Source organism: Oncorhynchus mykiss, chromosome 6, assembly GCF_013265735.2.
Source record: "Oncorhynchus mykiss isolate Arlee chromosome 6, USDA_OmykA_1.1, whole genome shotgun sequence".
Lineage (NCBI taxonomy): Eukaryota > Metazoa > Chordata > Actinopteri > Salmoniformes > Salmonidae > Oncorhynchus > Oncorhynchus mykiss.
The window spans coordinates 95,525,582-95,540,581 of NC_048570.1; the positions used below are offsets into that span (position 1 = coordinate 95,525,582).

Consider the following 15,000-nt stretch of genomic DNA (forward strand, 5'->3'; position numbering starts at 1 on the left):
GAGGGTTGAATGGGGCCCTTCCTCTCTATCTGAGAGGTATATTACAGAGGGTTGAATGGGGCCCTTCCTCTCTATCTGACAGGTATATTACAGAGGGTTGAATGGGGCCCTTCCTCTCTATCTGACAGGTATATTACAGAGGGTTGAATGGGGCCCTTCCTCTCTATCTGAGAGGTATATTACAGAGGGTTGAATGGGGCCCTTCCTCTCTATCTGAGAGGTATATTACAGAGGGTTGAATGGGGCCCTTCCTCTCTATCTGAGAGGTATATTACAGAGGGTTGAATGGGGCCCTTCCTCTCTATCTGAGAGGTATATTACAGAGGGTTGAATGGGGCCCTTCCTCTCTATCTGAGAGGTATATTACAGAGGGTTGAATGGGGCCCTTCCTCTCTATCTGAGAGGTATATTACAGAGGGTTGAATGGGGCCCTTCCTCTCTATCTGAGAGGTATATTACAGAGGGTTGAATGGGGCCCTTCCTCTCTATCTGAGAGGTATATTACAGAGGGTTGAATGGGGCCCTTCCTCTCTATCTGAGAGGTATATTACAGAGGGTTGAATGGGGCCCTTCCTCTCTATCTGACAGGTATATTACAGAGGGTTGAATGGGGCCCTTCCTCTCTATCTGAGAGGTATATTACAGAGGGTTGAATGGGGCCCTTCCTCTCTATCTGAGAGGTATATTACAGAGGGTTGAATGGGGCCCTTCCTCTCTATCTGAGAGGTATATTACAGAGGGTTGAATGGGGCCCTTCCTCTCTATCTGAGAGGTACATTACAGAGGGTTGAATGGGGCCCTTCCTCTCTATCTGAGAGGTACATTACAGAGGGTTGAATGGGGCCCTTCCTCTCTATCTGAGAGGTATATTACAGAGGGTTGAATGGGGCCCTTCCTCTCTATCTGAGAGGTACATTACAGAGGGTTGAATGGGGCCCTTCCTCTCTATCTGAGAGGTATATTACAGAGGGTTGAATGGGGCCCTTCCTCTCTATCTGAGAGGTATATTACAGAGGGTTGAATGGGGCCCTTCCTCTCTATCTGAGAGGTATATTACAGAGGGTTGAATGGGGCCCTTCCTCTCTATCTGAGAGGTATATTACAGAGGGTTGAATGGGGCCCTTCCTCTCTATCTGAGAGGTACATTACAGAGGGTTGAATGGGGCCCTTCCTCTCTATCTGACAGGTATATTACAGAGGGTCGAATGGGGCCCTTCCTCTCTATCTGAGAGGTATATTACAGAGGGTTGAATGGGGCCCTTCCTCTCTATCTGAGAGGTATATTACAGAGGGTTGAATGGGGCCCTTCCTCTCTATCTGACAGGTATATTACAGAGGGTTGAATGGGGCCCTTCCTCTCTATCTGACAGGTATATTACAGAGGGTTGAATGGGGCCCTTCCTCTCTATCTGAGAGGTATATTACAGAGGGTTGAATGGGGCCCTTCCTCTCTATCTGAGAGGTATATTACAGAGGGTTGAATGGGGCCCTTCCTCTCTATCTGAGAGGTATATTACAGAGGGTTGAATGGGGCCCTTCCTCTCTATCTGAGAGGTATATTACAGAGGGTTGAATGGGGCCCTTCCTCTCTATCTGAGAGGTATATTACAGAGGGTTGAATGGGGCCCTTCCTCTCTATCTGAGAGGTATATTACAGAGGGTTGAATGGGGCCCTTCCTCTCTATCTGACAGGTATATTACAGAGGGTTGAATGGGGCCCTTCCTCTCTATCTGACAGGTATATTACAGAGGGTTGAATGGGGCCCTTCCTCTCTATCTGAGAGGTATATTACAGAGGGTTGAATGGGGCCCTTCCTCTCTATCTGACAGGTATATTACAGAGGGTTGAATGGGGCCCTTCCTCTCTATCTGAGAGGTATATTACAGAGGGTTGAATGGGGCCCTTCCTCTCTATCTGACAGGTATATTACAGAGGGTTGAATGGGGCCCTTCCTCTCTATCTGAGAGGTATATTACAGAGGGTTGAATGGGGCCCTTCCTCTCTATCTGAGAGGTATATTACAGAGGGTTGAATGGGGCCCTTCCTCTCTATCTGACAGGTATATTACAGAGGGTTGAATGGGGCCCTTCCTCTCTATCTGAGAGGTATATTACAGAGGGTTGAATGGGGCCCTTCCTCTCTATCTGAGAGGTATATTACAGAGGGTTGAATGGGGCCCTTCCTCTCTATCTGACAGGTATATTACAGAGGGTTGAATGGGGCCCTTCCTCTCTATCTGAGAGGTATATTACAGAGGGTTGAATGGGGCCCTTCCTCTCTATCTGACAGGTATATTACAGAGGGTTGAATGGGGCCCTTCCTCTCTATCTGAGAGGTATATTACAGAGGGTTGAATGGGGCCCTTCCTCTCTATCTGACAGGTATATTACAGAGGGTTGAATGGGGCCCTTCCTCTCTATCTGAGAGGTATATTACAGAGGGTTGAATGGGGCCCTTCCTCTCTATCTGAGAGGTATATTACAGAGGGTTGAATGGGGCCCTTCCTCTCTATCTGAGAGGTATATTACAGAGGGTTGAATGGGGCCCTTCCTCTCTATCTGAGAGGTATATTACAGAGGGTTGAATGGGGCCCTTCCTCTCTATCTGACAGGTATATTACAGAGGGTTGAATGGGGCCCTTCCTCTCTATCTGACAGGTATATTACAGAGGGTTGAATGGGGCCCTTCCTCTCTATCTGACAGGTATATTACAGAGGGTTGAATGGGGCCCTTCCTCTCTATCTGACAGGTATATTACAGAGGGTTGAATGGGGCCCTTCCTCTCTATCTGACAGGTATATTACAGAGGGTTGAATGGGGCCCTTCCTCTCTATCTGACAGGTATATTACAGAGGGTTGAATGGGGCCCTTCCTCTCTATCTGACAGGTATATTACAGAGGGTTGAATGGGGCCCTTCCTCTCTATCTGAGAGGTATATTACAGAGGGTTGAATGGGGCCCTTCCTCTCTATCTGACAGGTATATTACAGAGGGTTGAATGGGGCCCTTCCTCTCTATCTGAGAGGTATATTACAGAGGGTTGAATGGGGCCCTTCCTCTCTATCTGACAGGTATATTACAGAGGGTTGAATGGGGCCCTTCCTCTCTATCTGACAGGTATATTACAGAGGGTTGAATGGGGCCCTTCCTCTCTATCTGACAGGTATATTACAGAGGGTTGAATGGGGCCCTTCCTCTCTATCTGACAGGTATATTACAGAGGGTTGAATGGGGCCCTTCCTCTCTATCTGAGAGGTATATTACAGAGGGTTGAATGGGGCCCTTCCTCTCTATCTGAGAGGTATATTACAGAGGGTTGAATGGGGCCCTTCCTCTCTATCTGACAGGTATATTACAGAGGGTTGAATGGGGCCCTTCCTCTCTATCTGACAGGTATATTACAGAGGGTTGAATGGGGCCCTTCCTCTCTATCTGAGAGGTATATTACAGAGGGTTGAATGGGGCCCTTCCTCTCTATCTGACAGGTATATTACAGAGGGTCGAATGGGGCCCTTCCTCTCTATCTGACAGGTATATTACAGAGGGTTGAATGGGGCCCTTCCTCTCTATCTGAGAGGTATATTACAGAGGGTTGAATGGGGCCCTTCCTCTCTATCTGAGAGGTACATTACAGAGGGTTGAATGGGGCCCTTCCTCTCTATCTGAGAGGTATATTACAGAGGGTTGAATGGGGCCCTTCCTCTCTATCTGACAGGTATATTACAGAGGGTTGAATGGGGCCCTTCCTCTCTATCTGAGAGGTATATTACAGAGGGTTGAATGGGGCCCTTCCTCTCTATCTGAGAGGTATATTACAGAGGGTTGAATGGGGCCCTTCCTCTCTATCTGACAGGTATATTACAGAGGGTCGAATGGGGCCCTTCCTCTCTATCTGAGAGGTATATTACAGAGGGTTGAATGGGGCCCTTCCTCTCTATCTGAGAGGTACATTACAGAGGGTTGAATGGGGCCCTTCCTCTCTATCTGAGAGGTATATTACAGAGGGTTGAATGGGGCCCTTCCTCTCTATCTGAGAGGTATATTACAGAGGGTTGAATGGGGCCCTTCCTCTCTATCTGACAGGTATATTACAGAGGGTTGAATGGGGCCCTTCCTCTCTATCTGAGAGGTATATTACAGAGGGTTGAATGGGGCCCTTCCTCTCTATCTGACAGGTATATTACAGAGGGTTGAATGGGGCCCTTCCTCTCTATCTGAGAGGTATATTACAGAGGGTTGAATGGGGCCCTTCCTCTCTATCTGAGAGGTATATTACAGAGGGTTGAATGGGGCCCTTCCTCTCTATCTGAGAGGTATATTACAGAGGGTTGAATGGGGCCCTTCCTCTCTATCTGAGAGGTATATTACAGAGGGTTGAATGGGGCCCTTCCTCTCTATCTGACAGGTATATTACAGAGGGTTGAATGGGGCCCTTCCTCTCTATCTGAGAGGTATATTACAGAGGGTTGAATGGGGCCCTTCCTCTCTTTCTGAGAGGTATATTACAGAGGGTTGAATGGGGCCCTTCCTCTCTATCTGACAGGTATATTACAGAGGGTTGAATGGGGCCCTTCCTCTCTATCTGACAGGTATATTACAGAGGGTTGAATGGGGCCCTTCCTCTCTATCTGACAGGTATATTACAGAGGGTTGAATGGGGCCCTTCCTCTCTATCTGACAGGTATATTACAGAGGGTTGAATGGGGCCCTTCCTCTCTATCTGAGAGGTATATTACAGAGGGTTGAATGGGGCCCTTCCTCTCTATCTGAGAGGTATATTACAGAGGGTTGAATGGGGCCCTTCCTCTCTATCTGACAGGTATATTACAGAGGGTTGAATGGGGCCCTTCCTCTCTATCTGAGAGGTATATTACAGAGGGTTGAATGGGGCCCTTCCTCTCTATCTGAGAGGTATATTACAGAGGGTTGAATGGGGCCCTTCCTCTCTATCTGACAGGTATATTACAGAGGGTTGAATGGGGCCCTTCCTCTCTATCTGAGAGGTATATTACAGAGGGTTGAATGGGGCCCTTCCTCTCTATCTGAGAGGTATATTACAGAGGGTTGAATGGGGCCCTTCCTCTCTATCTGACAGGTATATTACAGAGGGTTGAATGGGGCCCTTCCTCTCTATCTGACAGGTATATTACAGAGGGTTGAATGGGGCCCTTCCTCTCTATCTGACAGGTATATTACAGAGGGTTGAATGGGGCCCTTCCTCTCTATCTGAGAGGTATATTACAGAGGGTTGAATGGGGCCCTTCCTCTCTATCTGAGAGGTATATTACAGAGGGTTGAATGGGGCCCTTCCTCTCTATCTGAGAGGTATATTACAGAGGGTTGAATGGGGCCCTTCCTCTCTATCTGAGAGGTATATTACAGAGGGTTGAATGGGGCCCTTCCTCTCTATCTGACAGGTATATTACAGAGGGTTGAATGGGGCCCTTCCTCTCTATCTGAGAGGTATATTACAGAGGGTTGAATGGGGCCCTTCCTCTCTATCTGACAGGTATATTACAGAGGGTTGAATGGGGCCCTTCCTCTCTATCTGACAGGTATATTACAGAGGGTTGAATGGGGCCCTTCCTCTCTATCTGAGAGGTATATTACAGAGGGTTGAATGGGGCCCTTCCTCTCTATCTGAGAGGTATATTACAGAGGGTTGAATGGGGCCCTTCCTCTCTATCTGACAGGTATATTACAGAGGGTTGAATGGGGCCCTTCCTCTCTATCTGACAGGTATATTACAGAGGGTTGAATGGGGCCCTTCCTCTCTATCTGAGAGGTATATTACAGAGGGTTGAATGGGGCCCTTCCTCTCTATCTGAGAGGTATATTACAGAGGGTTGAATGGGGCCCTTCCTCTCTATCTGACAGGTATATTACAGAGGGTTGAATGGGGCCCTTCCTCTCTATCTGACAGGTATATTACAGAGGGTTGAATGGGGCCCTTCCTCTCTATCTGACAGGTATATTACAGAGGGTTGAATGGGGCCCTTCCTCTCTATCTGACAGGTATATTACAGAGGGTTGAATGGGGCCCTTCCTCTCTATCTGAGAGGTATATTACAGAGGGTTGAATGGGGCCCTTCCTCTCTATCTGAGAGGTATATTACAGAGGGTTGAATGGAGCCCTTCCTCTCTATCTGACAGGTATATTACAGAGGGTTGAATGGAGCCCTTCCTCTCTATCTGAGAGGTATATTACAGAGGGTTGAATGGGGCCCTTCCTCTCTATCTGAGAGGTATATTACAGAGGGTTGAATGGGGCCCTTCCTCTCTATCTGAGAGGTATATTACAGAGGGTTGAATGGAGCCCTTCCTCTCTATCTGACAGGTATATTACAGAGGGTTGAATGGAGCCCTTCCTCTCTATCTGAGAGGTATATTACAGAGGGTTGAATGGGGCCCTTCCTCTCTATCTGACAGGTATATTACAGAGGGTTGAATGGAGCCCTTCCTCTCTATCTGAGAGGTATATTACAGAGGGTTGAATGGGGCCCTTCCTCTCTATCTGAGAGGTATATTACAGAGGGTTGAATGGGGCCCTTCCTCTCTATCTGACAGGTATATTACAGAGGGTTGAATGGGGCCCTTCCTCTCTATCTGAGAGGTATATTACAGAGGGTTGAATGGGGCCCTTCCTCTCTATCTGAGAGGTATATTACAGAGGGTTGAATGGGGCCCTTCCTCTCTATCTGACAGGTATATTACAGAGGGTTGAATGGGGCCCTTCCTCTCTATCTGAGAGGTATATTACAGAGGGTTGAATGGGGCCCTTCCTCTCTATCTGAGAGGTATATTACAGAGGGTTGAATGGGGCCCTTCCTCTCTATCTGAGAGGTATATTACAGAGGGTTGAATGGGGCCCTTCCTCTCCATCTGAGAGGTATATTACAGAGGGTTGAATGGGGCCCTTCCTCTCTATCTGAGAGGTATATTACAGAGGGTTGAATGGGGCCCTTCCTCTCTATCTGAGAGGTATATTACAGAGGGTTGAATGGGGCCCTTCCTCTCTATCTGACAGGTATATTACAGAGGGTTGAATGGGGCCCTTCCTCTCTATCTGACAGGTATATTACAGAGGGTTGAATGGGGCCCTTCCTCTCTATCTGAGAGGTATATTACAGAGGGTTGAATGGGGCCCTTCCTCTCTATCTGAGAGGTATATTACAGAGGGTTGAATGGGGCCCTTCCTCTCTATCTGAGAGGTATATTACAGAGGGTTGAATGGGGCCCTTCCTCTCTATCTGACAGGTATATTACAGAGGGTTGAATGGGGCCCTTCCTCTCTATCTGACAGGTATATTACAGAGGGTTGAATGGGGCCCTTCCTCTCTATCTGACAGGTATATTACAGAGGGTTGAATGGGGCCCTTCCTCTCTATCTGAGAGGTATTCTAGGAGACTCACCCTGGTATACCATCTATCTAGGAGACTCACCCTGGTAAACCATCTATCTAGGATACTCACCCTGGTATACTATCTATCTAGGAGACTCATCCTGGTATACTATCTATCTAGGAGACTCACCCTGGTAAACCATCTATCTAGGAGACTCAGCCTGGTATACCATCTATCTAGGAGACTCACCGATGCCTTTGTGAGGTTCAGGAGGACATGATGTAAACTTGAGGACCTCGGCTCTCTTGTCCTTCAGCCCCCATCGATGGAGGATCTCCCCGTAACACTTCTTAAAGTCATCAAACTGCATGGTGTTGGCTGGGTCCAGCAGCCTGAGAGGGTAGAGAGAGAGAGAGAACCGGAGATCTAGAACAGATAAGAGACTGCCCCATGTTCCTATTGGTGCTGGTTCAGAACCGGTCCTAGGTAAGATGGCCGACATGTCGGTCCATTCTGACGCAGACATCAGCCTCTCTGTTGTTCCTCGTGTATGTCTAGGAAGAAAACATTGGGTTGTCTTTGTTTGTGTGTGTTTTTCTAACGTCTAATTCTGGACTCGACTCAGTGACCTTTTATTCATGTCGTGTTGTTCTCTCTCTCGCTCGCGGGGGTCTGTGTACATCTGGTTGGCGTAGCGATAGTCGTCAGGCGAGGACTCCCCCAAGGGAGGGACGTGCTCCGGATCTCGACCTAATGAAATAGACAGATCTCCTTTTACACAGATGGCTACATGTCATTGACACTGGGTATCTATGGAGAATATTAGCAGGTTAGACTGTATGTTCCACAGGAAGCAGCAGGTTAGACTGTATGTTCCACAGGAAGCAGCAGGTTAGACTGTATGTTCCACAGGAAGCAGCATGTTAGACTGTATGTTCCACAGGAAGCAGCAGGTTAGACTGTACGTTCCACAGGAAGCAGCAGGTTAGACTGTATGTTCCACAGGAAGCAGCAGGTTAGACTGTATGTTCCACAGGAAGCAGCAGGTTAGACTGTATGTTCCACAGGAAGCAGCAGGTTAGACTGTATGTTCCACAGGAAGCAGCATGTTAGACTGTATGTTCCACAGGAAGCAGCAGGTTAGACTGTATGTTCCACAGGAAGCAGCAGGTTAGACTGTATGTTCCACAGGAAGCAGCATGTTAGACTGTATGTTCCACAGGAAGCAGCAGGTTAGACTGTATGTTCCACAGGAAGCAGCAGGTTAGACTGTATGTTCCACAGGAAGCAGCAGGTTAGACTGTATGTTCCACAGGAAGCAGAAAGTTAGACTGTATGTTCCACAGGAAGCAGCAGGTTAGACTGTATGTTCCACAGGAAGCAGCAGGTTAGACTGTATGTTCCACAGGAAGCAGCAGATATGTCTGTATGTTCCACAGGAAGCAGCAGGTTAGACTGTATGTTCCACAGGAAGCAGCAGGTTAGACTGTATGTTCCACAGGAAGCAGCAGGTTAGACTGTATGTTCCACAGGAAGCAGCAGGTTAGACTGTATGTTCCACAGGAAGCAGCAGGTTAGACTGTATGTTCCACAGGAAGCACACAAGCCATGCAATCTCCATAGACAAACATTGGCAGTAGAGTGGTGGGAAGCCTTCCCAGAAGAGTGGAGGCTGTTATAGCAGCAAAGGGGGGGACCAACTCCATATTAATGCCCATCCTTTTTGAATGAGATGTTGGATGAGCAGGTGTCCACATTCTCTTGGTCATGTAGTGTACTAGTGAACAGGGGGCTAGTTGGGTCTCGGCGCTGGCCTCTTCTGGGGTCACTGAGTTCATACCATAAACAGCCTTTTATTTCCATCCCGGGTTACATACCGATGCTCCAGGTGGTGGTGGTGGTGGAGTCTGAGGTGCTGTAACAGGAGCCTGACGACACAGAGCTGGATGTGTAGCTGGGCTGGAGAGGAGAGGGAGAGGGAGAGGGAGAGGGAGAGGAGAGGAGAGGAGGAGAGGAGAGGAGAGGAGAGGGGAAAGAGAGAGAGAGAGAGAGAGAGAGAGAGAGAGAGAGAGAGAGAGAGAGAGAGACAGAGAGAGAGAGAGAGAGAGAGAGAGAGAGAGAGACAGAGGAAGGGAGGGAGAATACATTTAAAAAACATTTCAGAATAAGGAATGGCTCCATCTGCCAGACCAGGGAAAACAGTAACCAAGGTTACCCACGTTGAGGATATAAACTTTGACTTACGTATCGGGAGTGATGAGGGGGAAACAGAGAAGAGCGTTGCTGTCCATACAGAGAGAAGTAGTCCTGGGAACAGCCCTGGTTCCTGAACACACTACACAGCATGGCTAGAGTCTGGACATCACTCATCAGACTGTAGTGGTCCAGACTGGGGAGGAGAGGACAGAGGAGTCCTGAACACACTACAGAGCATGGCTAGAGTATGGACATCACTCATCAGACTGGGAGGAGGGGACAGAGACAGACAGAGTGTCCTAATCCCTCCAGTATATACAGTAAGTAGCCTTGTCCCAGCCACAATGGCTAATGTACAGGACACCCCCTGGACAGGACACTAGTCTCTCTCCTGTTTCTGTAGTGAGACAGCTTGATGAACAGGACACCCCCTGGGCAGGACACTAGTCTGTCTCTGTAGTGAGACATCTTGATATACAGGACACCCCCTGGACAGGACACTAGTCTATCTCCTGTTTATGTAGAGTGAGACAGCTTGATGTACAGGACACCCCCTGGACAGGACACTAGTCTGTCTCTGTAGTGAGACAGCTTGATGTACAGGACACCCCCTGGACAGGACACTAGTCTATCTCTGTAGTGAAACATCTTGATGTACAGGACACCCCCTGGACAGGACACTAGTCTATCTCTGTAGTGAAACATCTTGATGTACAGGACACCCCCTGGACAGGACACTAGTCTATCTCTGTAGTGAAACATCTTGATGTACAGGACACCCCCTGGACAGGACACTAGTCTATCTCTGTAGTGAAACATCTTGATGTACAGGACACCCCCTGGGCAGGACACTAGTCTATCTCTGTAGTGAAACATCTTGATGTACAGGACACCCCCTGGACAGGACACTAGTCTATCTCTGTAGTGAAACATCTTGATGTACAGGACACCCCCTGGACAGGACACTAGTCTATCTCTGTAGTGAAACATCTTGATGTACAGGACACCCCCTGGACAGGACACTAGTCTATCTCTGTAGTGAAACATCTTGATGTACAGGACACCCCCTGGACAGGACACTAGTCTATCTCTGTAGTGAAACATCTTGATGTACAGGACACCCCCTGGACAGGACACTAGTCTATCTCTGTAGTGAAACATCTTGATGTACAGGACACCCCCTGGGCAGGACACTAGTCTATCTCTGTAGTGAAACATCTTGATGTACAGGACACCCCCTGGACAGGACACTAGTCTGTCTCCTGTTTCTGTAGTGAGACAGCTTGATGTACCAGGACACCCCCTGGTCAAACTGAATTCCTGGCGGGTCCGGTATGTTCCTGCTGGGCTTTGCCAAATCTGATCTTTTGTCCAATTGTTGTTATTTTTAATTGAGTATACAAAACATTAAGAACACCTTCCTAATATTGAGTCAGTCTATGTCATGTCAGCAGGTGTTCATAATGTTTTGTTCACTCAGTGTACATTAGTACAGTATATACAGTGTAGTATATTTGCCTGCTACTCACAGAGTCTCCAGCAGGTGGCGTCCAAACGGGTGTCTGGCCCAGGGAGCGTCTGCATCAGGGTCAGAGTCAGGACTGAGTTCTAGACTGGTGGCAGCCGAGGCCAGGGCCCACACCTACAGTACACAGAGTTAACACAGGGTCCTACAGTACACAGAGTTAATACAGGGCCCACACCTACAGTACACAGAGTTAATACAGGGCCCACACCTACAGTACACAGAGTTAATACAGGGCCCACACCTACAGTACACAGAGTTAATACAGGGCCCACACCTACAGTACACAGAGTTAATACAGGGCCCACACCTACAGTACACAGAGTTAATACAGGGCCCACACCTACAGTACACAGAGTTAATACAGGGCCCTACAGTACACAGAGTTAATACAGGGCCCACACCTACAGTACACAGAGTTAATACAGGGTCCTACAGTACACATAGTTAATACAGGGTCCTACAGTACACAGAGTTAATACAGGAACCACACCTACAGTACACAGAGTTAACACAGGGTCCTACAGTACACAGAGTTAATACAGGGCCCTACAGTAAACAGAGTTAATACAGGGCCCTACAGTACACAGAGTTAATACAGGGCCCACACCTACAGTACACCGAGTTAACACAGGGTCCTACAGTACACAGAGTTAATACAGGGCCCACACTTACAGTACACAGAGTTAATACAGGGCCCTACAGTACACAGAGTTAATACAGGGCCCACACCTACAGTACACAGAGTTAACACAGGGTCCTACAGTACACAGAGTTAATACAGGGCCCTACAGTACACAGAGTTAATACAGGGCCCACACCTACAGTACACAGAGTTAACACAGGGTCCTACAGTACACAGAGTTAATACAGGGCCCTACAGTACACAGAGTTAATACAGGGCCCACACCTACAGTACACAGAGTTAACACAGGGTCCTACAGTACACAGAGTTAATACAGGGCCCACACCTACAGTACACAGAGTTAACACAGGGTCCTACAGTACACAGAGTTAATACAGGGCCCACACCTACAGTACACAGAGTTAACACAGGGTCCTACAGTACACAGAGTTAATACAGGGCCCACACCTACAGTACACAGAGTTAACACAGGGTCCTACAGTACACAGAGTTAATACAGGGCCCACACCTACAGTACACAGAGTTAATACAGGGTCCTACAGTACACAGAGTTAATACAGGGCCCACACCTACAGTACACCGAGTTAATACAGGCCCCTACAGTACACAGAGTTAATACAGGGCCCACACCTACAGTACACCGAGTTAATACAGGGCCCACACCTACAGTACACAGAGTTAATACAGGGTCCTACAGTACACAGAGTTAATACAGGGCCCACACCTACAGTACACCGAGTTAATACAGGGCCCACACCTACAGTACACAGAGTTAATACAGGGTCCTACAGTACACATAGTTAATACAGGGTCCTACAGTACACAGAGTTAATACAGGACCCTATAGTACACAGAGTTAACACAGGGTCCTACATTACACAGAGTTAATACAGGGCCCTACAGTACACAGAGTTAATACAGGGCCCTACAGTACACAGAGTTAATATAGGGCCCACACCTACAGTATACAGAGTTAATACAGGGTCCTACAGTACACATAGTTAATACAGGGCCCTACAGTACACAGAGTTAATACAGGACCCACACCTACAGTACACAGAGTTAATACAGGGTCCTACAGTACACAGAGTTAATACAGGGCCCACACCTACAGTACACCGAGTTAATACAGGGCCCTACAGTACACAGAGTTAATACAGGGCCCTACAGTACACAGAGTTAATACAGGGCCCACACCTACAGTATACAGAGTTAATACAGGGTCCTACAGTACACATAGTTAATACAGGGTCCTACAGTACACAGAGTTAATACAGGGCCCTACAGTACACAGAGTTAATACAGGGCCCTACAGTACACAGAGTTAATACAGGGTCCACACCTACAGTACACAGAGTTAACACCTACAGTACACAGAGCTAATACAGGGTCGCACAGTACACAGAGTTAATACAGGGTCCTACAGTACACAGAGTTAATACAGGGTCCTACAGTACACAGAGTTAATACAGGGCCCACACCTACAGTACACAGAGTTAATACAGGGCCCTACAGTACACAGAGTTAATACAGGGCCCACACCTACAGTACACAGAGTTAATACAGGGTCCTACAGTACACAGAGTTAATACAGGGCCCTACAGTACACAGAGTTAATACAGGGCCCTACAGTACACAGAGTTAATACAGGGCCCTACAGTACACAGAGTTAATACAGGGCCCTACAGTACACAGAGTTAATACAGGGCCCTACAGTACACAGAGCTAATAACCTCTCTGATCAGTCCTACCTTAGCCACGTCTCTGATCAGTCCTACCTTAGCCACGCCTCTGATCAGTCCCCTTAGCCACGCCTCTGATCAGTCCTACCTTAGCCACGTCGCTGATCAGTCCTACCTTAGCCACGCCTCTGATCAGTCCTACCTTAGCCAAGCCTCTGATCAGTCCTACCTTAGCCACGCCTCTGATCAGTCCTACCTTAGCCACGCCTCTGATCAGTCCTACCTTAGCCACGTCGCTGATCAGTCCTACCTTAGCCACGTCGCTGATCAGTCCTACCTTAGTCACGCCTTTGATCAGTCCTACCTTAGCCATGTCTCTCTCTCTGATCAGTCCTACCTTAGCCACACCTCTGATCAGTCCTACCTTAGTCACGCCTCTGATCAGTCCTACCTTAGCCATGTCTCTGTCTCTCTGATCAGTCCTACCTTAGTCACGCCTCTGATCAGTCCTACCTTAGCCATGTCTCTGTCTCTCTGATCAGTCCTACCTTAGTCACGCGTCTGATCAGTCCTACCTTAGCCATGTCTCTGTCTCTCTGATCAGTCCTACCTTAGTCACGCCTTTGATCAGTCCTACCTTAGCCATGTCTCTGATCAGTCCTACCTTAGCCACACCTCTGATCAGTCCTACCTTAGCCATGTCTCTGATCAGTCCTACCTTAGCCACACCTCTGATCAGTCCTACCTTAGCCACGTCTCTGCGTCCCACCACCAGAGCTGCTGCTGCATTCTTCTGACACGTGTCCTGTATGTCGTTCACATTCAGACTGCAGAGGGACAAACAGACAGCACATTACAGATGTTTCAAAATGTTGGGCAAGGCATTATATTACAATATTAAGATGTCCTGAGCCTGTTACATGTACATGTATGTCTCCCCAGGGTGATGAACTCACATGTATGTCTCCCCCAGGGTGATGAACTCACATGTATGTCTCCCCAGGGTGATGAACTCACATGTATGTCTCCCCCAGGGTGATAGTTATGATCTCACATGCATGTCTCCCCCAGGGTGATGAACTCACATGTATGTCTCCCCCAGGGTGATGAAATCACATGTATGTCTCCCCAGGGTGATGAACTCACATGTATGTCTCCCCCAGGGTGATGAACTCACATGTATGTCTCCCCCAGGGTGATGAACTCACATATATGTTTCCCCAGGGTGATGAACTCACATATATGTTTCCCCAGGGTGATGAACTCACATGCATGTCTCCCCAGGGTGATGAATTCACATGTATGTCTCCCCCAGGGTGATGAACTCACATGTATGTCTCCCCCAGGGTGATGAACTCACATGTATCTTTTCCCCAGGGTGATGAACTCACATGTATGTCTCCCCCAGGGTGATGAACTCACATATATGTCTCCCCCAGGGTGATAGTTATGATCTCACATGCATGTCTCCCCCAGGGTGATGAACTCACATGTATGTCTCCCCCAGGGTGATAGTTATGATCTCACATGTATGTCTCCCCCAGGGTGATGAACTCACATGTATCTTTTCCCCAGGGTGATGAACTCACATGTATGTCTCCCCCAG

General features: G+C 48.1%; 1 protein-coding gene across 6 annotated transcripts in view; it reads right to left on the minus strand.

Annotated features, from left to right (window-relative positions):
- LOC110526882 (GATOR complex protein WDR59) overlaps positions 1 to 15,000 on the minus strand; it is a 74,793-nt gene that overhangs the window by 1,981 nt on the left and 57,812 nt on the right. For 4 of the 6 annotated variants that reach the window (XM_036981653.1, XM_036981652.1, XM_036981651.1 and 1 more), the window contains 6 exons: positions 14,140 to 14,221; positions 11,071 to 11,183; positions 9,590 to 9,734; positions 9,223 to 9,304; positions 7,975 to 8,095; positions 7,595 to 7,737 (listed from right to left, as the gene is read on the minus strand). In XM_036981653.1, the coding sequence (XP_036837548.1) occupies positions 7,595 to 7,737; positions 7,975 to 8,095; positions 9,223 to 9,304; positions 9,590 to 9,734; positions 11,071 to 11,183; positions 14,140 to 14,221 (686 nt within the window). Of the gene's footprint in view, positions 1 to 7,594; positions 7,738 to 7,974; positions 8,096 to 9,222; positions 9,305 to 9,589; positions 9,735 to 11,070; positions 11,184 to 13,332; positions 14,086 to 14,139; positions 14,222 to 15,000 lie in introns of those variants that run through there. The other 2 variants (XR_005052357.1, XM_036981655.1) reach the window with 2 other exon arrangements.